This window comes from Crocodylus siamensis, chromosome 1 (assembly GCF_052110815.1).
Source record: "Crocodylus siamensis isolate JL-2025a chromosome 1, ASM5211081v1, whole genome shotgun sequence".
Lineage (NCBI taxonomy): Eukaryota > Metazoa > Chordata > Crocodylia > Crocodylidae > Crocodylus > Crocodylus siamensis.
The window spans coordinates 76,803,777-76,829,167 of NC_143395.1; the positions used below are offsets into that span (position 1 = coordinate 76,803,777).

At 41.0% G+C, this 25,391-nt stretch overlaps 2 protein-coding genes across 4 annotated transcripts in view; one reads left to right on the forward strand and one right to left on the reverse strand.

The window, feature by feature from the left end:
• The window catches only part of FUT9 (fucosyltransferase 9), a 194,050-nt gene extending 171,765 nt beyond the window's left edge, over nucleotides 1-22,285 (forward strand). For all 3 annotated transcript variants that reach the window (XM_090036997.1, XM_090036987.1, XM_090036977.1), the window contains one exon: nucleotides 11,873-22,285. In XM_090036997.1, the coding sequence (XP_089893123.1) occupies nucleotides 11,881-12,960 (1,080 nt within the window). In that variant the 5' untranslated portion in view covers nucleotides 11,873-11,880 and the 3' untranslated portion in view covers nucleotides 12,961-22,285. The remainder of the gene's footprint in view (nucleotides 1-11,872) is intronic.
• Nucleotides 1-25,391, reverse strand: part of LOC149872940 (uncharacterized) — a 57,395-nt gene that overhangs the window by 9,227 nt on the left and 22,777 nt on the right. The window lies entirely within an intron of this gene.

Genomic DNA, 25,391 nt, shown 5'->3' on the forward strand with positions numbered 1-25,391 from the left:
AGCTGGTCAGAGAAGAGCTTTTGACAAATTTGAATAAATTTCAGTTGTCAGGGTCTGATGAAATGTATCCCAGGGTGATGAAGAAACTAGCCTAAAAAATCTTGGAGCCACTGGCAATATTATTTACAGAGTCGCAGATGACAGGCAAAGTTCTAGAGGACTCAAAATGAACTAACATAGTGCCAAACTTTAAAGAGAAAGAAGGAACTGAGAATTCATAAAGCAGTCAGCTTGACTTCAGTACCTGTGAAGTCACTAGAATAGATTATAAAAAATATTGTAAACACTTGCAAGAGGAAACTGTGATTGCTAGCAGCCAACATGGCTTTGTTAGGAAGAGAGTATGCAAAAGCAACTTGATTTCCTTCTTTAATGGGGTACAGTTTGTTAGATGAAGGGAATGTGGTGAGCATAGTATACCCGGACTTCAGCAGAAGACCAGCTTGGCTTTGCAGGGAACTCTTCAGTAAAGGAAATAAAGGAAAGAAGCTTATAGGAAGTGGAAACTTGAACAAATTCCCACTTCTTATATGGGAGGAGTATAAGAGCATTGCTTAGCCATGCAGGGATGAAGTCAGGAAGGCCAAAGCACAACTGGAGTTGCAGCTAGCAAAGGATGTGAAGAGTAACAAGAAGGATTTCTACAAGTATGTCAGTAGCAAGACGAGGATCAGGGAAAGTGTAGGTCCCTTACTGAATGGGGGAGGCAACCTTGTGACAGAGGATGCAGAAAAGGCTGATGTGCTCATTGCCTTTTTTGCCTCAGTCTTCACAGGCGAAGTCAGCTCAGACTACTGCAGTGGGTACATAGGACTGTGCGAAACAGCACAGTTTCATTTCGAAGGGACAGTGATTTGTTTCAGTCTTTCAAAGCTGTTTCAAAGCATTTCAACATTTTGCCCATAGGACCTGGAGTTTACAGTGGACAATAAGTTGAATATGAGTCAACAGTATGACCTTGTTGCCAAGAAGGCTAACAGCACACTGGGTTGCATTGGTAGGAGAGTTGGCAGCAGGGCGAGGGAAGTGATTCTTCCCCTCTATTTATTACTGGTGTGGCCACATCTGGAGTACTGTGTTCAGTTTTGGGGCCCCCAATACAGAAAGGATGTGGACAATTGGAGAAAGAGTCCAGTGGAGGGCAAGGAAAAATGGTTCGGGAGCTGGGGCACATGACTTATGAGGAGAGGCTGAAGAAACTGGGCTTATTTAGTCCAGAAAAGAGGAGACTGAGAGGGGATTTAACAGGAGCTTTCCACCACCTGAAGGGGGGTTCAAAATAGGATGAAGCTAAAATTGTTGTCAGTGGTGGTAGATGACAGAACAAAAAGCAACAGTCTAAAGCAAGGAAGTTTAGGTTAGACATTAGGAAGAATGTTCTCACTAGTAGGGTGGTAAAACACAGGAAAATATTACCCAGAGAGGTGGTGGACTCTCCATCCTTGGAGTTTTTTAAGACACAGCTAGACAAAGCCTTGGGTGGGATGATCTAGTTGGGGATGGCCCTGCTTTGAATAGGGGCTTGGACTAGACTACCTCCAGAGTTCCCTTCCTACTCTAGTTTTCTGTGATTCCTGAAAAGACGGAGATTCGTGTGGTAGAACATGATGGGCCCTCCCAGCACCTCTGCTCAGCTGAGGGGCCCCAGAAGACCTGCCCCTCCCCAGAGACTGATAGATGGTCCAAGCATGGTACCAGTCTCCATTTTCACCTCTGATTGGTCAGGGGGCCCTGGAAGTCCTGCCCTTCCCCAGAGAGCCATTGTACATGGTTTCATAGTTTCATAGTTTCTAGGGTCAGAAGGGACCTGAGCAGATCATCAAGTCCAACCCCCTGCCATGGCAGGAAAGAGTACTGGGGTCAAACGACCCCAGCAAGGTATACATCTAGCCTCCTCTTAAACACCCCCAGGGTAGGAGCCAGCACCACTTCTCTTGGAAGTTGGTTCCAGACCCTAGCCGCCCTGACCGTGAAGTAGCGCCTCCTGATATCTAGCCTAAACCTACCCTCTGCCAGCTTGTGACCGTTATTCCTGGTCACTCCTGGCGGTGCTCAGGGGAACAGGGACTCCCTCAGTGCCTGCTGGTCCCCTCTGACTAGTTTGTAACAGGCCACTAGATCCCCCCTCAGCCTTCTCTTGTGGAGGCTGGACAGGCTCAGGTCCCGCAGCCTCTCCTCATAGGGCCTGCCCTGCTGCCCCCTGATCATGCGAGTGGCCCTCCTCTGGACCCTCTCCATGCTGTCCACATCCCTCTTGAAGTGCGGCACCCAGAACTGGACGCAGTACTCCAGCTGCGGCCTGACCAGTGCCACATAGAGGGGGAGGATCACCTCCCTGGACCTGCTCAAGATGCATCTCTGGATGCATGACAAGGTATGGTTGGCCTTCCTGACTGCATCCCCACATTGCCAGCCCATATTCATCTTGGCATCAATGATGACTCCAAGATCCTTTTCCATCTCTGTACTGACAAGAAGGGAGTTCCCCAGCCTGTAGGTATGGTGCTGGTTGTTCCTCCCCAGGTGCATCACTTTGCACTTGTCAGTGTTGGTTCTTAATTTTCTTAATGCTGTGAATTATTCTCTGGATTCAGTGCAAATGAATTCCAGATAAAAAGGAAAAATTCAAAGGGTCAATCAAAATAGCTTTTCACACCTGCATGGGAAAGTATAGGCAATGTCATTTGCACTGAATCCAGAGAACAATTCACAGCATTAAGAAAATTCAGAACTATGTACAATGCCTCTCGAGGGAGAGACAGGACTTCTGGGGCCCCTTGGCTAATCAGAGGTGGAAATGGCAACTGGTGCCAGCTCAGACCACAAAATTGTGGGGTGGCCACTCCAATTTTGGTAGGTTCCTATGGCTAATAGGTTTCAAACCTTTGAAAGGCTGCTATAAAAAGAAGTTGGACAGGTAGTTGCCAGCAAACCCTACATTTGTGCAATAAGTTGGACTACATGAACTTGGTAGTCTCTTCCCACATTATGATTCAATGAACCTTAGCAAGTTGTTTTAAATTTTTTTTTTCTTATATGTCACAACGATCATGGAATCAGATCCTGCTGCTAGCAATAATGTCTAGTTTATACAGAGCTATAGCAAATAATAGTAACCAGGATGGTTGGGTCTAAGATTAGTAACACCTCTGGGACAGTACTGACTCCCAGCCTAAAGGCATGACTTCCAAACTGTCTGGGTTCATGCTGGGCAAGCTGGTCCTTGCCAAAGTCACAGTTTCTGCGTGCGCCAAGTTAATTCCTCCACTGGATTAACCTAAGGATATTGTACTATGTTCCATCATAAACCTTTTAAACATCCCCCTATATACTTTAGACAGCAGGCAAGAAAGAATGGAATCCTATATTTCTCCATATAAGAATAGTTTGGAGTCAGGTGAATAAATGCACAATAGTACCCCCTTGTGCTCTGAGCAAGAAAAGACTCTAGAGAAGACACAAGAGGCAACATTCTGTTTTACTTTACATGCCCAAATGAGATTAGACCTATGAGGATTTCAGGGTTTCCTGCTGGACACTTTAAGCTTTCTTTCTATGCCTATGGCAAAATTCAAGCAGAAAGTTGCAGCAATATCTGAAGAAAGGGCAGGGTTTATCCCAGTGAGAGTTTCAGAGCTTGTCTATATTGTGAAGAAGTGAGGAGTTACTTCCCAGTGTGATGCTGTGATGTATCCTCCACATGTGCAGGACCTATATCCACACCGACAACTGACTCTTACTACTCTATGAATCATGACTCTTACCACTCTATGAATCATTACTTCCACATGGCAAAAATATTCTCTGCTTTCAATACTCAGTATTGTGAACAGGTATCCTATACTCCTTTGTGTCACTAATGGGCTCAATCCTTTGTGCAATCCTTTTCACTGGAAAGCACATTCTGGAAGCAACTGGAGTTGGGTCAAGCTCTAAAAATGCAATGATTCCTTTCCTACATCTCCTTCTGGCTTAGCTAGCACGATTTTCAAACTGTTATCCAGCCATCCTACTGTGCTCTGTGACGTGATGTAAATATTCAAGAGGTTGTGCAGATGTATTTGACATGTTGCTTCTGGACAGCTGGAGTTTTGCAAGCCAGCCACTGCACTGCCAGAGAGATTTTTCTGAAGTTTTGGAAATAGCAGTGACAGCAGAAGCTAGCCTGCCTGAAGCTACATGGGAAGCACAGGGGGGAGAGGGCCAAAAAGAGGTAGAAGGAGGATGTAATGAAAAAATATATTTCAAGGGGGAGGGGATGGATGGATTTTTTTTCTCAGATCAGCTTCATTTGTGGGCTTGTGGAGCAAGTAGTGGGAGAGGATCATGCTGCTGATCTGGGGTGACCAGCCATGTCTGCAAAACTTTATCACAAAGGGCACTTCCCTGAAAGTTAGTTGAGGGGAGGGCAGCTTGTCCCAGAAAAACAGATGAACAGGAGAGCTCTCCATCTGTATTTGGGAACACATGGTCATCACCATCTGGAAGGCCCAACACCTCTGGTTGCCATTAGTCAGAAGCTAACCAACAGGCAGATCAACTATTGGGGTTCCTGTTATGGAGATGTAACAACTATTTGAAGGTATTATCACTGCAAGTTATAGGGCTTGTCAATGCCTGTAAATTATTACAGTCTACTCCATTTAAATACATACCTTGGGACAGAAGACAAGCCTTCTCATTTACCCAGGGTATGTACTTATTCAAACTCAGTGTAAGAAAAATCAGTGTACGTTAACCCTGTCAGTGTTAGCAGCCCAGAAACTCTCCTTATTTTCAAGGCTTATTGTCCCCTTATTGACAACAACTTCTTCTTCATGTCACTGGCCCCTTTAAATTGGTGCAAAATACAACTGGTTACAAAGTAATACATTTACAGAAAAGTGTTAGAAAGGAGTTAACAGTTACAAAGTACACTGTCATTTCAGCCTCACTACTTACATAATGTATGCAGTTCACTGGGATGTGGATAATCAGAGTTTGTAGTGGTAACAAGTCAGTGCTGGCATGGTGCCAGGAAGTTAAGCAACTTGCATGTTTATTGTTAGGGCCATGACTTGAACCCAGGAAACTGGCCTTTCGAGATGGAGCTACCCACCCTGTAGCAACCAGTAGCCAGACAGCACCTGCTTATGCCCTCCAACAGCTTCTCAGGTTCTGCCTCCCTTTCCCTCCTCTCCCCCTGCTCTGCCCAGGACCCAGTTAGTCAGTAGCACCTCACCAATCACCTTCCCTCTTTAAAGACAGGAAGAGGGAAAGGAAATGCCCAGTCTGCCCCAGGGTTTTGTTTGATCTTTGACTGTTCCTTGCCACAGCAGCAACTAGTGGGGACCTTTCTGAATCACCTTCAGGCCCTCTCCCTCGGCACTTAACTGCACATTCCCTCACATTTACCATTCCTCCCTCTCCCTCCCCGCCAGGTGCTGCCTCTGGGCATATGACAAGGGGCTGCCACTATCCCCAGCTAACCCAGGTGTAGAAGAAGTGCCAGAACTGCTCATACCCAGCCCCAGTCAGGGGCTGCAGTGAGCAGCTGCATGGGGTGCCAGGTTCAGCTGCAGACAGTGGCAGCAGCAAGTGGGTACTCCTTCGAGTGTCTGCTCCCTGCCCAGTCCCCCCAGGGCCAGGTGAGACATTACATTTTTACTAGGATAATTGATCAGGAACCCTTCTATACCCAGAACAGAACAGAAGTTCAGTACATATAGACTGGTTTAAAAATGGAGGAACCCAGTCTAAGATTTCTTCCCCCCACTCCCAAATGGTGAGTGTGTGTTCTGTTCACTGCTGATCAAAACTACACCGCTTACAGAAAATGGTGTAACTTGGATCGCTTCCATCTGGGACTTTTTGAATGTCTGTACCTAGTCCAGGTGCTCCCCACTGGACACTGAATTTGTCTGCGATCATAACTGAACACTGTATTTTGCAGAACAATGTTGAACAAAAGAACATCTTTCTGAGGGCTGATAGTTGCAGAGGTTTTTGAAACACTGTAAGCAATTGTCAGGCTACCTTCTCTAAAATTAGTTGTCAGGGATCTCTTTCAAGGAATACCCTGTAATCCTACTTTGAATACGGTGTCCATTGTTTTTTACTTATTGCGTGTGTGCATGCGTACACATGTGCATTTGTGTGTGGGTGTGTAACTTGTTGTAACTTGTTTCATGTGCTTTTCCTGTGTGGGGTATGGCTCCAGTATGACAATTCCATGGTTTGCTTGAATAAGGAGTGTTGGGGAGGGGGTCACTAGGTAGAGTTTCTTTCCTGCATTTGTATCTTCAGTAACTTACTGAAATTTTGAAGTCTGAGGTTGTGCTTTCACTACATGTAATTTATTTGCTGGTTTTCAATCAACCTATAGTTTGTGGCCAAGGTGCTCTGAAATAACTTTCAAAAAGAAGTTCATGTGAAATTCACCACAGATGAATAAAACCATTCCTTAATGTTCCAAAAATACAAATATGGACAAATTGATTCAGAGGAAGGGTGCAAATATGGACTTAAATAAAAATAAACAGGAGGAGAAGGGGGAAAATGCCATGAAAACAGCAAAGCAGTGAAAACAGTGCTGTTCGAAATAAGCAGCTCATGCTTTTAGGTTAGAAACTTACAACCTTCCCTCTTGGTCAGCATGCGCTGGAGCAGCGTGCCAGCAAGCTCCTGTTTGTATATGAGGGATCAGTGGTGAAGCTGCTACCTTCAGGGCTGTGCAGGAAGGAGCTGTTGGCAAATTGCTGTTTCAGGTACATGATACCTGTAGGACCCACAAGACAAGAGCAGCTTGATGTAGCTGATATAGTGTGTCAGAAGAGAAGGGGGAGGGAGAGTTTTGACAGATCAGGATTTCCAGAAATAATGTTTGTTTGTTCATGATTTCAGCTGCCTCAGCATCTCTCTAGCCTATTCAACAGTCACTGCAAGGCTATGTTCTGGCAGCTTCCTGGTCACGGAAAAGCCCTTCTTTACCAGCTTTTTGTTTGCCACCCATTCTTCTGTTTCTCAACCTTAAGAAACCATTTCCACACCTGAGCTGCCTGGCTCTGCTTCTTGGAGCTGCTGGGAGGTCATCAAATATCTTTCTTCTTTCCCCCTCAGATTTGCTACCCCTTGAGCTGTTGATAAACTCATTGTTCGGGGGTGGTCTGACCCAGTCACATGAGGATCCTATGTGTAAGTAAGGAAAAAAAATTAACACAGAGATATTGTTCTTTGTTTAATGTCTATGGTATAAAGCTTTTTTTTCCCTTTAATGTTGAGTTGCCATCCTCAGCATCTCTTTCTAGGCTGTTTCCACTCTTGAGACACTCTGAAGATACAAAGGCATTTTCAACTTTTCTTTTCATGCACTTTGAAATCCTGATGCAACCAGCTCCCTAGCTCTTGTAGGCTGTCTGTAGTGAGTTATTGGTGCACAGGATGATGCAGTTCATGTTCTCCTGGACTGCACTTACCAGTGGTGGGTTTGTAACCTGGACTTTCAGGAGACCCGGAGCCCAGACTAGTTATTACACTTGCATCTCTGAAGACAATTCTGACATTGGCGGATGTGTTCCCCTGATTCTTGTAACCAGAAAAGAAAGTGCCTATCCAACAAGATATACATTGGTGTTATTCAGAATGGTCTTTGCTGAGGAAAGGCAGAGCTATCTGTTTTGCAATGAGTAAGCAGGCAGTTATGTCTTGCAATACAGTCATAATAGCCTTCTCTCCATATGGAAGTTATTTTTCTTCTGTGGGCATACACTTAGTTTGCAGTAAAAAATAAGTACACTAGCTTGCTTGGTATACTAGCTCAGCATGGAGTTAATGTTATTGGTGCCTTGTTACTACCTCTGTGTGTTTCCAAAATGAGAGTTTGCTTACTGCTGCAATGCCAAGTTTGACTTTAGGAAAAAACCTTGCTAAGTTCTGTACTGAAAGCAGTCTTGCACTGATAAACGCTGAAATGAAAAAAAAAGCAAAAAACACACACATAGAAAATGCTAGTGTTCTCAAATGTACTTTATAGCAACATAATCAGAAAAATGAAAAGGTCTTAGCTGGCAATCCTCTCAGTAAACACATTTCTGTGCTTTTATATTTGGGTTTCTTTTTTGATTCATGCCTGTTCAAAGAAGGGAAGGAAAAGAGGTATCAGGGTAAAGAGCTGCTGGAATAGGAAGGCCAGCCCTAAAAGAAAAAGGGGGTGACCATGGCAGCAGCTATTGTAAAGTGAACATGGTTAAGTCCTACTCCCCTGGCAGTCCCATTTCTGGAGCATATGGTTTGGGGAAGTTTGGGTTGGGTTGGGGGAAGTGTGGTAGAAATGGATACCATGACAGGAGGTTGAAAGCAGAAATCAGGAAACAAAAAGGTGATGTGATCTGTGAGTAGGTGAAAGCAGCAAAGATATTTTAAATGTTCACAGCCAAAGTGATTCTAATCTAGTCTCCTTCATCATGTTTACAGTTTTGATCGTGAGTGTGTATGGAAAGCTGAAGGTTAAGAAAGTCAATCCAACCCATATAATGGAGCCCACTGAGCACCCATAAAACCATAACAGGTTTATACTGTGGCATTTAATTGTAACTATTTATAATAAAGGAAAATAATATAAACCAAAAGATTCTTACCTTTGCAATGTCTCCAATGATTGGTGTGGAAAGGGAATCTCAAGTCGTCCAATCACTTTTACCCCCTCAAAACCCCTGAGCCAAATCATTACCAGATTGGTGAGGAAAGGGAATCCCAAGTCCTCCAATCATCTTTTGCCCTTTCAAAACCCCTGGGCTAGGTCACTGCCAGCCAGCCCATCACACTTTCATCTCCAGTGTCCCCCACAAAGAGAGACAAGATGGTGGCAAAACCCTTTAAAGCTGCTTATAATACTTACGAGTGGCACAAGCACTTCTGGAAGTCTAGTTAGTCCTAGCTTTTTTTAAGCCTCTTACATCTTTAGCTCTAATCAAGCACCTAATGTCATCCTCTTTGTCACAATGCTGTGTAGTCAACAGTTCTTCCCTTTCTACTCTCCCTACCAGGCCTCAAAGTACCTGTGTTTCTGGTGTCTTATCTTCAGGAACCCTGACCCTTTCCCTGTCCCTAGATAGCAAGGAGATAAAAGATGTCGCCTAATTTTAGGTGGGCAAAACAGTGGTATAAATACTAGTTATAAACTGATTTCACGAGCATGCAAATGCAATTAGACCTATGCACCCACATTTAAACAAGGAGGTGATTAACCAGCTCTACCATAAAGCTGTAGAGCAGTGCACAGGTAAACAGACTGGCTTGTGCAGTAGGATGCAAAGCAGTGTAGGAAGGCAGCTGGAGTGCCATCAAAACAGGATACTGTATAAAAATGCCCGCACACACTTCCCTGGGCAGTGACTTACTGCACAGATTTACTTTTCATTTTTTCTTTTTTTAACAGGAGTCCAGCATAAGCAGTACCTTGCCAGTTATGTAGATGTAGGTCTTCTAACTATGAAGTAGCTGAGACAAATTGGAAATTAACTATCCATCTGTAGAAAGCTCTCATTTGGAAAAAAGACACCCTCCACCTCATCCCCAAACCCTGAAGAGTTTCTGTCATTAGTTTCCCCAAGCTGCTCTTCAAATATAATCATCCCATTCCTGCAAATTGACTTCTAGCAAAGAAAATAATAAAGTAACATGAAGATTAATCCAAACATCCTCTCTTTCCCAGGTTAGCTGTGCCTAGGGTGTCTTTAAAACTTTGCACCCTCTCCCAAGATGTTCATTTCTACTTCTGTTTTGTTGGGGTGGGTATGAGTCTCTTGCCTTCACAGTATTTTTTAAAGTTAAGTACAAGGAGCTCTTGGACTAGCTTAGGAGGCTTTGAGGTTTCTAAAATCTTCCTCATACTATTTTGAATGATAGGGGTATTTTGGAGAGGAGGAATTGTGTTCTGTGGGAAGAGGTTGTTATAAAGGGAATTTTATATTTGGATGTGGGCACTTCAGAATAAATGTTATGAAAGCAACTGGTAAGCAGTGATAGTCTTAAGTCATAGAAATATAGAAAAGCCATGCAAATATTTTTGAAGTAACAGCTGGGATCCTATGACCCCAGCTGACTTCCTGCCCTTTCGGCGGGGGGCTGGACTCGATGATCTTCCAAGGTCCCTTCCAGACCTAATGTCTATGAAATCTATGAAACTGCCTTACATAATTGGCCTTCTGCAATGTACTTTATGTATTTCCTTGGATTGGTGGCACCTTCTCCTTTTCTATTCCATGAAACAGCCTTCTTCATTTAGTTATTATTATGACAAATGCCTCAATGCAGTAGTGCTAAAATGTGAGCTGCAGGCTGGATTTGACCCCTAAAGCAATTGGATCTGGCCGTGGCACAGGGGAACAACAGCAAGCAGCTCTACCCAACACAACCCCTTTCCTATATTGTGCCATGCCACATATTCTCCCCACAGCTATCCCACTTTGACATTGGCAGCAACCTGGCTTCCCTCATCCCACTCGATGAGATAGTCAGGTGACCTGTGGTGTAGCCAGGTTACAAGCAACCCATTCTAAGGGGTTGAGCACCACTATCTTATAGCAGGATTTGGCAATTTCTTTCAGACAGAAGCTGGAGGTTGCAGATAATCCATGGCTGCAAGCCAGCTGTCTAAACTCACTCTTGTGGAAAATACCTGACCTATTAGCGAAGGAACCATAGGCAGAGTAGCACAGCTGGCTCCACATCTAAGAGAAGTACCGCAGAGGAGACGGGTGACATGGCACAGCTTCCTGCTACCAATCCCCCATGCCAGATTTGGCCTCTCTGGGCAGGATCAGACCTCTTTACAAGCTGGAACTGGCCCACAGGCTGTAGACTGCCAACCCCTGCCGGACTGTTAGGGCTACAGTTAGGAGCAGAGGGATTGGCAACATGCCACCCCTATTTGTTTGGCTATACAAGAGCCACCCACTCTGGAGTCTTCTTGCTCTTTCTCCCCATTTCTTCTCTCTTTAAAATAGGAAACCAGGAGGCAAGCAGTGGGCCATAATGCACAGTTGGGGAAAAAGAGGTCTTATACTGTATGATAATAGAGAGAGGAAATTGCATGCACATAAATCTGCAAAGGAGCAGTACAGGAAAAAACAATCATGCTTCTCTTAATTGCAGTATCTCTGCTACTTTTCCAATGCTCTATAACTCTGTACTACTTGCAAATAGGCTTTGGGCATAAAAAATCACAATGTAACCCTTGGGAGTAATTTATCATGACTTGTTTTCCTTTATATAGAAACAGTGTGCATCTAGGGGATGGAGCACAGGAGTTGGGAGCCAGTATTCCTGGATTCCTTTTCTGATCATTTTGATCTCCCCAAAGGCAGGTGTAGATGGTCATTACCATCTGGAAATCAGTGTTCCCTCTCTACCAAAAGTGATTCACTTGTTAGGGAGCATGCTAAACCCCAGAAAAGGCTACAGTAAATTAAACCTTACTCAGGAGCAAGAAGGGAATCCAAGGAGAATTTTGTGTCTGTCTGTCTGTGTTTCTTCCTAGAATAGCCCTATATGATAAAACAAGCAAAAAAGGTACACACACAGCTCTGCAGAGTAAGTTATAATGGTTTAGTCATATGAATCCAAATCCTACACAGTCTTTTGATTCATTTTAAATTAGTTTTCCAAATGCGAAGGAAAAAAATGGTGTTATCCATCTGTTTACCATATGTGGTGTGTGGAGAATTACATACTTTTTACTGAAAATACTTCAGAAGATTGTGAGTAAATCCACACGTTTTAATGGCTTTTCGATATTGAAAGTGCTATTCATTTTGCTGTGTGATTGCTTTAATGGGACACTTATACATAATTGAACACCTGACATTGTTCTCCCTTTCTCTTTTCTTTCCAGAACAAATTATGACATCAACATCAAAAGGAATTTTTCGGCCATTTTTAATTATCCTCATTGTCCTGGGTTGTTTCATGGCATTTCTGCTTATTTACATCAAACCAACAAACAGCTGGATCTCTGGTCCTATAGAGTCTGCCAGCTCAGTTTTGAAAATGAAAAGCTTCTTTTCTCCAAAAAATGATAATTTTAATGAAACTACTATATTGATCTGGGTTTGGCCCTTTGGTCAGACATTTGACCTTGCATCCTGTCAAACAATGTTCAACATCCATGGGTGCCATCTGACTATTGACCGCTCATTATATAACAGATCCCATGCCGTTCTCATTCACCACAGAGACATCAGCTGGGATCTGACTAATTTACCTCAGCAAACTAGACCACCATTCCAGAAATGGATCTGGATGAACTTAGAGTCTCCAACTCACACTCCACAAAAGAGCGGCATTGAACACCTTTTCAACTTGACCCTGACTTACCGACGTGATTCAGATATTCAGGTGCCTTATGGCTTCATGATGGTTAGTACAACTCCATTTACATTTGAAGTCCCAAGCAAAGAGAAGCTGGTCTGTTGGGTTGTAAGTAACTGGAACCCTGAGCATGCTCGAGTCAAGTATTATAATGAGCTTAGCAAATACATTGAAATCCATACCTATGGGCAAGCATTTGGAGACTATGTGAATGATAAAAACTTGATTCCAACTATCTCCACTTGTAAATTTTACCTTTCCTTTGAAAACTCAATCCACAAAGATTACATTACGGAAAAACTGTACAATGCTTTTCTTGCTGGGTCTGTGCCAGTGGTACTGGGTCCGTCCCGAGAAAACTATGAGAATTATATTCCAGCAAACGCTTTCATACACGTGGAAGATTTTCTTTCCCCCAGAGAGCTAGCAGAGTATCTGCTGATGCTTGACAAAAATAACAAACTGTATCTTAGCTACTTTAACTGGAGGAAGGACTTCTCAGTGCATCTTCCCAGGTTCTGGGAATCACATGCATGCCTTGCTTGTGACCATGTAAAAAGACACCAGGAGTACAAGTCTGTTGGTAACTTAGAAAAATGGTTTTGGAATTAAACTTTGACCCCCTTTGTGCACTTTTTGGAAGAAGCTGACCGAATCATCAGTCTACACATACATGGAGGGGCTGGAGAAGAGAACTTTCTGTGTTCTATGTCACAGTTTATCAACTATCTTCTCTTGGATAACTTATTTATATTTGTCAGAGACTTTAAAAGCTCAGCATCAGCAGTCATTAAAACTCAGTTTTAAATTACAATGTATATAGCTAATTATGTGCACTGAAGAATAATTTATTGTTTACTATAATTTTTAAAAAAGGTTTTTCACACTTTCTGTAGAATATCTGTCCCAGTCCTAACACATGAAGTAGTGATTTTTTAACATTGTGTTTTTACATTAGATTAGAATAGCTGTTTAACTTGTTTGGACAATGAAGACACAAATCTTGAAATAGAGAATTTTAATGAAATAAGCTAATGGTTTTGTTTGAAAATTGTGTAATGTTTCAAAAGACAGTGATGTTTGTTATGTTTTAAACTCTAAACTTTAAATTCTAAGAACACTGTAAAATTGAACGCATGGTGTTATTCAAGGAGTAGGAGCTGACTTCATAGGAGCTACGAATTTAGAAATGTAGCTTTAAAAATGCTTACAGTATAAGAGAGCCTCTGGTTTCTAAACAGGAAGATGTCAGTCTCCTAAAGTTAACATATCTTGAAAGTATATTTATCTTCTTTACATGAAGTATTGAAGTGCTAAGGAAAATCAAGCTCATCCAAGGTGCAAAGCACATGCTTAGATTTAATTTAAGCAAGTGCTTAAATCCAGTTGGGATTTTTGTTGTGTTTACTTGAATCAGGGCAGCAACAGGTGATGTTATTTCAGTAACAGTTAAATTACACATGCTTGATCACTTTCATCTTTATAACTAGAGCTCTGCTAATAATTTTTTATTTAGATGATTTACTAATGTTTATATATTTGGGAATTATTCATCCAGCTCTATAAAGGCTTCTTACAAGTTTCATTGAACTTTAATCATACATGGGGTACATGTTGAGGTGGGTGAATAATGACAACAAATATTACCTGAACATTTTTATTAGAAAAAATGATGGAATTCATTGAATAAATGTTAGAGTGATATTAATCAGCCAGCTCTACTGATCATATAGGCTCAGTTATTTATTTTCTCCTTTAAAATTATGTAATATGACAGATGGAAACAAAAGTATTAATTGGAGCAATAGATATCAAGTTTTGAATATAAGCATTATATTTCATAAATATTATGTTTTTCTGATAGAAAATACTCAAATATAATTTTGTCATTATCATTTTAAATGTGCCTGTTAATATGTGAATCATCAAGGGTTCATGATCCTTTGACCTTCAGCAGCTAAGATTTAAAACCTGAGTACTATACAGAGTCATATATGTGGTATTGGTTTAATAATGCATATTTCATGGCTATGAGATGGACTACATAATTTTAAATGGCAAAATATGCTTACTACACACATTTTCCACTAACTTGCAGGCAGGTCTTAGCACCAAGTCTTTTTTATTTTGGAATTACCTAAATTATATTTGAATTTATGAATTTTTGAATATATATTTTTAAAGCTGCAAAAAGGAGCGAGGAACTTAAAAGGAATTGCCTATTGAAAGAAAAATGTTTTTAAATGAACATTCTGAAAGGCAAGATTCTCAGTTGGTGTAAATTAGCATATTTACATTGACAGTTACCAGCCGAATATCTTGTGCAAACTGCTCAGACCCATGCATTTAATTTACTAAGCTAAGGCAAGTGCATACAGAAATCTTGCAGTATGCCCAAAAGAATGAAAGATTCCCTTTATGTCTGTTTTAACCTAAAGTATTTCCAGCCATTAATGAAAGGTACAAAAAGAGGACAAATGTAGAAAAGGAAGACAGTACAAATATTCGCACTGGCTAAAGTTCTACTTGAATAATATTTAAGTCCTGTCCAAAAAAAGTGCTTAAGCATATGCCTAGCTTTAAGCATGTGTACATTCCATGAGCAGAAAGAGACAATTAGTCTTAAGTCAGACAGAAGGCAGGGTAGAGATGCACCTTATAGACTAACTGAATCAGACACACATAGCTTTTTTGTACTGGAGCTCACTTCATCAGATTCACTGGAGATCATTTGATGAAGTGGGCTCTTGCTCACAAAAGCTTATACATCTATGATCCAGTTACTCTATAAGGTACCTTTCTACCCTGTCTCTTTAAGTTCTTTGTTAAGGTTAAATCTGTGGCAGCTACTGATTTTTACAATAAACATTTGGTGAATGACAAGTTGATTTCTCAAGTAGCTCTTTGTAATTCAGGCTAGAACCCAAACACTGAATGGTGTAAAAACATTGCAATTATGCTTCTAACATAGAAAACTGAAATGAAAAGGCCCTAGAAATAGGGACCAGAACTGATCTTCTGAATAACATTTCAAGAGCTGCTTTTATGGTTCAGATATGTATTTATACTGTATTTATTCCTGAGTCTTAAAAAGCTTACTTACAAGACACTGTGAGTCACTAACTCACCAGCACTGTAGTATGAAATAAAAAATGAGAGTTCATCCTAATCATCAATCTAATGGAATTAAATTCAATCTTGAAATACAATTGTTATCTAAAAAGAGAACCCATGCACATGTAAAACTTTGGGATGATATTCATATTGTGTACAAATGATGACATTTCAAGGTAATATCGGAGATGCTTTTCATGACTTCTGTTTTCAGGAGAGGTATAAAATTCATGACTGTTTAAAATACCAAATTCCTTTGAAGTAATTTTTGTGACCTTATGTGAGTCTCAGCATTGACCTCAAGAGGAGATGGTTCAACCCCTTTGGTGAACTGTACAAACTGTTTAATCCTATTCACCCATTTTAGCTAATTGAAGCTGTGTTACTTGAAGCTTGAAGTTGCTAATTGAAGTTGTTAAAAAACCTTGGATCAAATCAAAGTCAGTCAATCAGTTCCCGGGCTTCAAGATTCAACTACTCTGTACTTCCCATACTAATAGCAAGCAACAAGAAAACGGATATGAGAAGGTTTACAGCTTGTTGCTACAGAAACAATATGAAACCAATCCAGAAAAGCATTTAAGTGTACACTTAATTTTAGGTACACGAATGGTGGTGTTGCATCAGGCTTAGTGAGATTATTTACAGGTTTAAAGTTAAAAATTCAGGAGAGCTGTTTGCCTGCAGTTCTATCTTGTGCATATTTTCACACAATCCTGAAGGTTCAGACTCAAGGAATAATAAATAAATAGGAAAGAAACTAAGTGAGCTACTAATTATAAACAAATCTTTAAAACACAGTGCCACTATCCTAACAGATTTCTGGAAAGTTATGCCAAGACATGAGCAAGACAGCTAAGCCTATCATGAGCCTGGCATCTCTGAACTTAGCAATTGTGAAGCTGAAGTCTTTCTGTCCAGAGGACGACATTTGAGCATAACTTGCATAAACTTAAGGACCTACAAACTTTATACACGTCCAGGCCAAGTACAGACAGTCAAAAAACCCAAGGCTGAATTGTTTCAATCTTCACAGGTTAGTCTAAGCTGCATATATTGAACCAATAAGCAAGTAAACAGACATTCGCTTTTCATTCTAGAAATGCAGCCACGTGCATGCAGTGGCCCAGGCCAGAAGCTGGGCGGGCACTGTTTCAGTGCAAGCGTTCAGTCATCTTTTATTTTCCAGTCTGGCATTATTTAACTTTATACTGGATGTGTCTATTAAGTCAAATGAATAAATTCCAATGCAATTCATGGCACACTTTCTTGCTCCTGGGCGCCATATTTACATGTGCGCCTGGAACAGCAACACATTGAGCCAAGTTGCCCCGAGTTGCCAGCAGAGGACCTGGGGATCAGCCTGCCAGCTGGGGGCTGCTCTGACCCAGCTCAATGTGCTGCAGAGGGGCTGGCTAGGGCATGAGGGTGCTTCAGTACAATGCTAGCTGGCAGGCAGGCCCCACAGTGAAGCACCCTCATGCCCCCGCCAGCCCCATCAATGTCTACATGTGTGTTGCAGCACATTAGATAACACTGCCATGGGCTAATACTTGTGTTGACACCTACAAAAGTGTCATTTATTAGCTTCCTGCAGCCTAATAAGGCCACATATGTAGATACTGAGACTACTGCAGAGCTAATTAGTGTATTCCCGCAGTAAACATCTTGTGTAAGTGCACCTGTTTCTTCAGCAGTCAGTGCAATATAGTTTAATGACATCTTTTACAAACCATGGTTTTCAAACACATGCTTGCATAACTTACTCATTTCTTTGTAATGACTTTTTTGGATATTAGTAGACTTATCATCATACCCTGAACAATCAGCAAATTTGCCTTCATCCTTGTAGAAAATAGGATCCTTCCTCCCAAAAAACTTAATCATGGAATGCATTCTCAGTGCATTCATTGTGAACAGCCACCACATCTTTCTAAAACAGCCTTTTTCTTTCATTTCCCAGTCATTCAATAGCATTGCAGTTCATATTTCATATGAGATTTCCTTTTCTTAAAGATCCCTCGTTGCCATGTCTTTGAATACCCTTTTGCCACCTGAGATGGTTGTAATGAACAAGAAACTTGCATGTGGCATGCTGAATTTAAGATAGCTAAAGCCAGGGATTTTTTTTCAAACAGAGAAGAAGAATATTGTGTTGATGGAGATGAATGCAGATTAAGTGTATAATGAATGAAGAAAGTATATAGAATGTGTAGTGTTGGTTAACTCATAGTAAAGTTAGTCCATGTTTCTGTATATTCATATTAGTCTCTAAAAATGGAAACACAAGATGTGTAATTCTCTTCCATCTCTTCCCTTACCTGAAAAAGTTGGTTCCTGTGTGAAAGGCAGAATGAGACAGAAGCAGCACTAGCATTTTTGGCTCCCTGGGCAGAAGAACAGGGGTCAGAGCAGGCTCAGGTTTGGGTGCTAGAGAGCAGGGAATACTGAGCTGCTGTTTCCTATGGTACATGTTGCCCATGCATTGGTAGGGGGTGCACACGGGTGCATGTGCACCCCCTGAGATTGGTTGCCACCTAAGCTGCTGGTGGCACCTGTGGGTGGTTGCCATTCGCAGCCTCCCCACCCTTGCCACCAACACTGCCAGTGGTGTATGTGGGCAATCACTGATTGCTGCTGGCTGCTGCTGCTGGCGACGTCTGTGGATGGTCACCAGCTGGTGCTCGCTACCCCTCCTTCCCCCACAACCAACACTGCTGCAGCTGCCTGTGGAAGCTCCCCACTCCCCACTGCCATGTCCCCACCACCGCCACTGCTGCCGCCTGCAGGCAGTCGCCATGCTCCCCCAGCCTCGGGAGGCACGCAACGTTCATGTCCTCATGAGCTGCCATTCTCATTCCCCTGGTACATCAGTGCCCAGGGCTCCTGCCCCACACACCCTGCCTTACATATGCTACTGGAATGAGAAGGATCAATTAAGGTACTAACATTGTTGCTGACTATGAACTCATATTGCTGATATTGTCATTATGTTATTTCTTTCATTGGATTACAAGACATTAATATTGGGAAGCAACCCCTTAACTGATCATTCTACATTTATGACAGAATTGGCCCTTATTCTGATCTGACTTTAAAAATGTTGGCTTTCCTGAGTTAACCTGATTCAAGGCTCTATTCAGCAAAGTACTCCAGATCCTATTCAACAAAGAGTACAATCATAGTCCTGTTGCCATCAGACTCAGTCAGGGGATTTAAAACGTTAAATGCTTTAATGAATTGGGGCCTCTAATGTGCTGAACTAAATTCAGCATTCACATGCTTAAAGGTAAAAGTGAAAGTTAAGCATGCACACAAGTGCTTTTCTGGGTCATAGAGCATTGTAAGAGAAGAATCAAGATGGATGCTTTTGTCAGACTCCAGTTTTTTAGTCAATATTAAAACTGATGGTTCTGGCTGTCCATTCACTAGCATGATATGAAATGGTAATAGCTAAGAGATCTCATAGGTTTCAAAGACTGCAGCTCTTTCAGCCTGATCTTTCACTCCTTACTCAAGCAAAACTCTAATCAGAATCAATATGAAATTTGCCAAGTTTAGGAACGCAGGATTGGACCCTCTAGTTGTCTGATGGTTACATTTCTGCTTTAGCATTTTCTGTGTGTTTAAAAATGGGAACAAATAACTCTAATGCTAATTTGTGATTTTGCCCATTAGAAAGGGCACGCATGATTGTTAGACATATTCCTGAGAGCTAAAATAAAAATGCCGATCAATGAATTAAGTAAACATGTACAGTGTTGGTTTGAACTCTTGGCGTAATGCATGTTATAATGCTGTAATTTCATAGGGATCATTGGAACCTCATTAGAGATATTACATCACAGCTTCCATGTTGGAAATATTTAATTACTTTATTGGTAAGTTGGGAACCTCATGTTTATGTCACTGTGTTCTCTGTACAATTATCTCAAGCCAAAATTCTCTGTAGAAGGGGCATCCAGGACATCGGAAATGTAGAACAGAGCTTTTCACCTCTAGGCTACCAGTTTAAATTAAGGTGAAATTGGTACTGTCAGCTGTTTGGCATGATATGGTGATCTCAGTCCAGTTCCTAGTAGATTGATGGCTCTGTCACAAAAACCTTCACACAATTAGCACCATCTGTAGTTGTAACCAGGAAGCCAAGGACTGAACAGAAACTCATCTGGCCTCTCATCCTACAGGTTTCCCCCCCCAGATTAGAGCTCAGATGCATTGACAGGACGATGCAAGAAGCTAGCTTTGCTGCTGCCTATGCAGTGCCTGGTTTATGGCTGAACCAAGGACTTCAGGACTGTACTAGCATTTTTAAAGTTCTGTACCGATCAAATAAAGACCCATACTTAGTGGAATTCTTTATTTGGTATATTATGAATCTATGAATTATGTAAGTAAATAAATAGTAATAATAGCATTTATTTGCTGTATACAGCTGGTCAAAATATTTACTTGCTGCTGTTTATTTGAATCCAGTCCAATGGAAAATGGGCCAGGTTGAAATCCTGATGCCCTGTTTTAATAGAGCCAGGATTTCACCTCTTGGACTTGGACTCATGGCCGTGCATAATACCAGAATTTTAAGGATATGTGGCTAGCCAACTTTCACATATGAAGTTAACATAGAGTCCTTAGGGATTTGTGAGATGATTGCCAACCAACCACTCTAACAGCAAAGCAAGTATTGAAGAATATGATTTATAGTTCTTTGATGGAGGATGAAACTCAACAACATGTTTTACATTGCTGAATGAATAAATTACCCAAGAATACATAATTTCCTCTAATGCTATATTTTGTTGCACAAAAATTCCATGCAAGCTGGGAAAGAATATATGGAAATATTAACTCCTTTGGTGTAATGTACTATTTTAAAAGACACTGAGGGTAATGAAGGGAGATGTTTCCTGTCTAACAAAAGTCTTAATGTGCCAAATTGTTCTGGTGAATGAGCAGAAGGGTTCGAACATTTTTAATAGCATTTGCAAAACCTTGTACTAACGCACTGTATTTTTGCACTATTTTGTAAAAAAAAAAAAAAAGAGGAGAGAAGAAAAAAATCTAAAAAACTGAAACAGATCCCAAATGTACAGTTTGTAAACTAATATTTTTCTGATATAAGGATACAAAAACAGCATCGCATTGTGTTTCTGACTGTTTTAATGTAAACTGTGAAAACATGATGTACTATTGTGACATAGCCCCCTGAGGGCCATCCCTAATGCACAGATTAGTCATTGGATTTTTTTAAATCAGAAATCAGAAATCACTTTTATACTTTTTTAGACTATTTTTCAACATTTACAACACAGCTGTTATTTTATACCAACCATCAAGTTTCCTTTGAAATATTATTTTAGCAGTTGGACAGGTGTTTTAAATAGGCTAGAAGTTTAAAAGTGTGAGAGAGGTACATCTAACATTTTCCCTTAGCAAGCTAAAGCTAGTATACAGCTATGCTATATTCTTGTCTAATAGATGATGTTATTTCTTTACCATCATGCAACTGGTAAGGATAAAATACTTAGGAAAAAATGTTGATAATTTTGAGTTAAATTCTCCCTTCCATTTTAATGGTAGCTTAGAGAACTCAGTACTGTGTAACATAGCTGAACATCCCTCTCATTCAGCAACTCATGTGACACATAGATTCATAGACATTAGGGCTGGAAGGGACCTTGAAGATCATCAAGTCCACCTCCCTGCCCCAGGGGCAGGAAGTCAGCTAGGGTCAAAGGGTCCCAGCAAAATAAACATCCAAACATCACAGGCCTGACTTCCAAAAAATCATTGACAAGGATTGTGAGAAACAGCTAACAATTTCCTGTGAAAGTTTAAGCTCTGACCTTGCATTGGGACATATGAGCATGGGAATTTACACCCATGTGGTACCAATGAAGACAGTCAAGCTCAGTAGTGATGTATTTGCAAACCCTGATTGGGACAAGACTCCATTTTTTGTGTATTTGTGTTTACATGTCCAATATTGAATGGGAATTGAGTTGGGTCCTTGTTTTGTGATCCCAGATAATTGTATTCTTTAGACATTCCTGCTTGTATATAGACACACATGCAAGAATGGTAATAACTGAGCTAAGGTAAATTTCAATAAAAATGTAAATTTCTAGATGCAGGCACATTATAAAAAGCCCTGGCAGACAGAAAGCTTTGTAAAAATTCTATTGTTTTTAGTAATTACTAATTGAAGTACTTTCATTTTCCTCAGAGAACTAGATATTTCATGGTTGGGATTTTATCAGATTATATCACTTTGTTCCCTGTAGTCTGTAGCATCATACTGAAATGGCTATACAAAATGTGGAGATTTAACCACTATGGGTTTGTCAGTATTTTTTTAAATTTGCTGTTGTTATTAAAATTTCTTCTGATTATCTGTAATTATGTTTGTAATTTTATACACAGTTGGACTGCAGATCTACTGTGTAAAAGTACAGACAACTGTAACCGTTTCTAGGACTTCATCATCTACGTGAAATCAGTCTCTTGGAACCTTGTTTCCTACATGGATAATAAGCAGCTCAATGACTCCTATTTATTTAGCATTGGAATTCTCCCCAAAGGATAAACACTAGATTATGTAAATAATAGTGCTCTATACATGCCTAACAAATTATTGTAATAGGTATATTTAAAATAAAAGAAAACATGCTAAATGTACAACAATCAATAAGTACTTTGTATGTCTATTTTCACATACCTTTTCTTCTTCTCATACCTTTTCTTTTTCCTCCAAAGATCTAATCTAAAATTCATTTGAAATCAATGGGAGTTTTCCACTGACTCCAGTGGACTTGGGATCAGGCCCCATAACCACAAGACTTTGAGCAGACTTTTCAAAAGCACTCAACATTGGGTTAAACATGGACTGGCGTCAGTGGAACAAGGCTAGTATAGGACTGAGTGCTTTTGAACATTTTGAACAGCTATTATTTAAAAAGTAAATGTACGTGTCAGTAGTAGTGAGTGGCCCATTCACAGAGGATGCAAGCCTGACAACTGTCAAGTGTGAAGTCTGGCACAATACCTATTGGGAGTTTTGGTCTTAACACCCAAGGTTCAGTTCTTCTTTGTAGTCAAGGTGGTCCCATCACATAAACTCTAGGCTGCTATCAGGCATTTTTTTTCTTCTTAAAGGAGGTCTAGATATGCTTAAAGAAGACCTAAACCTACAGTGGTCATGTCTACACGTGCACTTTAATCTGCATTAGTCTATTTTAATGCACATTGAAGTGCCACTAAAAAAACAGAGCTATTTAGTTAATGCACAGTAAACTAAGCTAATGCATACTATGCATCACTTAAAAACTGCTCTCTAGTTAATGCACATTAAGACAAGCTAAAGTGAATTTTCTTAGTACCTCACAATGGAGATACTAGATTGAATGTGTACTTAGGAAAAAAATCTGTATTTGTATGCTACCACATACAAACCTGGTACAACTTCACAGATTTTCAGCCAAACCAGCACGGTATGGCCATCATGAAAAAAATAGTGAGTGTGGAGAGCTCACATCTGGGCATGTTTGAGCTGAGACCCTACTATTTCTTCAAAGAACTTACAGGAATGTGGTTAAGGGATGGGGGGGGCACTTTTGCCATCCATTCACAAGCCAGTCACAGGCTGTAGGTGCTTACACTGGCCTTTGCAAAACCCCTGCTCTGAAATTAAAACCTACTCAGGCATCAGTGTGATATCTTGCTGCTACTGCTGCACAGCTTCCACTTCTGTAGTTGATCTGCATGTCTAGGATTTGGGGCATCTGACCTATTCTTGGGCTTGTAAAGTAATTGTTTCCTTTGGAAACAAACAGTTTGGAGGAGTTTTCACCTTCCTCATAGAACTGTGGAGGCACAACTTAGCTTAATAGAAATAAAAGAGAGCTTTAAAGAAGCTAGAAGGAAGAGAGAAATATTACTTCACTACATGCAGATAAAAGCTAATAGACTAGGTAAGAGACCCCAACTGTCATTGTAAAAGAAGGATACACCTGAAAGCCTCCTTGCCAAGATCCACCTTGGAGCCTTCTACCTACCTTATGGTGCATGAAAAGATTCACAAGTGATCTGAGTCCCAAGAGCAGGCACTTATATACAGGTAGCCATTCTATTTTCAGGCATATAACCTTGCATATGTAGACAATTATATGAATGCAAACCTGGACACGAGTCCTAGCATGAAATGGTGGTAGTTGTGGGCCACCTTCTCAGGTTTTAGCTCCAGTAGTTGAGTGGTTAGGGCACTCACCTAGAAAGCCAGGAACTCAGCTTCTAGCTTTCCATTTTACCCAGAAGGGGCTTTAATCTACATCTTTCTAATTTCCTGGCATGGCACTTTAGCCTCCATTCCACGTGTCAGGCATTATCCAGGCCCTTCTCTGGTGCTTGTTTTGAAGCTGGGCCACCGTCCCTGACATTAAATATAGCCATTGGGAAAAAAGAAATGCGCAAGTGAAATATTTTTAATTCACTGTAAACAAAGCACCTGGGTAGAACTCAGGTCCCTTCTCTTCTGGACTCGTAGCCATCTAAGAGCATCAAACCCTTTACCTTATTCTTGTCCTTCTGATCCCACTTATCTCTTTCTTGTGACCAGGGTTGAGTTACATTTAGATACTTGGTGGGATCTGCAGCATGGCAGCCAGAAGTTGCCGCTGCCACCTGGGCTGGTTAGAAAGGCATGGAGTGGGGATGGTTCTTGTCTCGTATGAAAAACTCTCATCTTTTATGGGGGGGCTCAGCCCCCCCACTCCTCCAAGCTCATTCATAATTCAAACCCTGCTTGTGTCTGCCCAGGAGCCTGGCTGCAAAAGGAGCACTGGAAAAGATTTTAACTGATGTCTAACCTTGAAGCCTATGCTGGGAAATCAGAAAAATGCAGGCCCAAATCCCTTCTCAGCAAGGAATTTGTCAAAGTTCATTAGCTACAGAGCACTGAGACTGATTTCCTCTTTCTGTATACTAGTATTTACATTTGATTATATTTTACATCTGCATTTCTTCCCATAAGGACATGGTTGTTTCTTGTGTCCTGGAACAATTAGTTTTTTCTGAAGAAGAACATCCAGACTTGGGCCATGACACCCAAGAGGATCATCAGGAAGCATGATTGTTATGTCTTCTTGTACTACAAGTGCACACTTAAATAGATTCAATTTCTCACAAGCTGTGAGATGTAAAATGGTGTCACCTCCCTAGGTGCCATAATGAATGGGAGTTTGTATACTCTATTTTTATATTGGATGCTAGCAATACATCTCCCTCGCACTGGTGTATTTGTTCCTGAATAGCCAGTTATTTCAATGTTTGTTGGATTCACTTTTGGTTTTGATTTTAATTTTCCTTATTCATATTCTGGTAAGATCTTGACCCTGGGCTTCAGTGTCCAATTTAAATGGAAACCATTGCTCCTTGCACTTCTCTTAGCAAAAGACCATCCCACTGAACTTGCTTCATTCTACTATATCTATACAGAATTCTGAGGATTTTGTGTTTAGGATCTGCAGCACCTGCCAAAATGGTTCCTCTTGCTACCATTAAAAAAAAGCTTTCCTAATACAGCACAACATTTTGCCTGCCACATTTGCTGTACGCTGGCCCTTTTGCCCTCTCTTCCTTTTTATTCTACCTGAAAATGGAAAATTCCACCCTGCGAGGTGGCTTCTTACGAGCAGGAAACTCCATGGTATGAAGTGGCTTTTTTGGACCACGGTCTTTCATGCTGACTACATGAACAAGCCCTTTTGGTGCATTCAGCTCTGCAGCCTGGGTCTTCACAGTTTCTCCTGCCGTGCACATTTGGAAAGTCCTTTTCAGGGACAAATATCTCTTACTCAATAAACTTTCTTGTAATAGAGTGTCCGCAGTGCGACAAATAATCTTATATCTAATCAGAGATTCTGTCAAGTTCC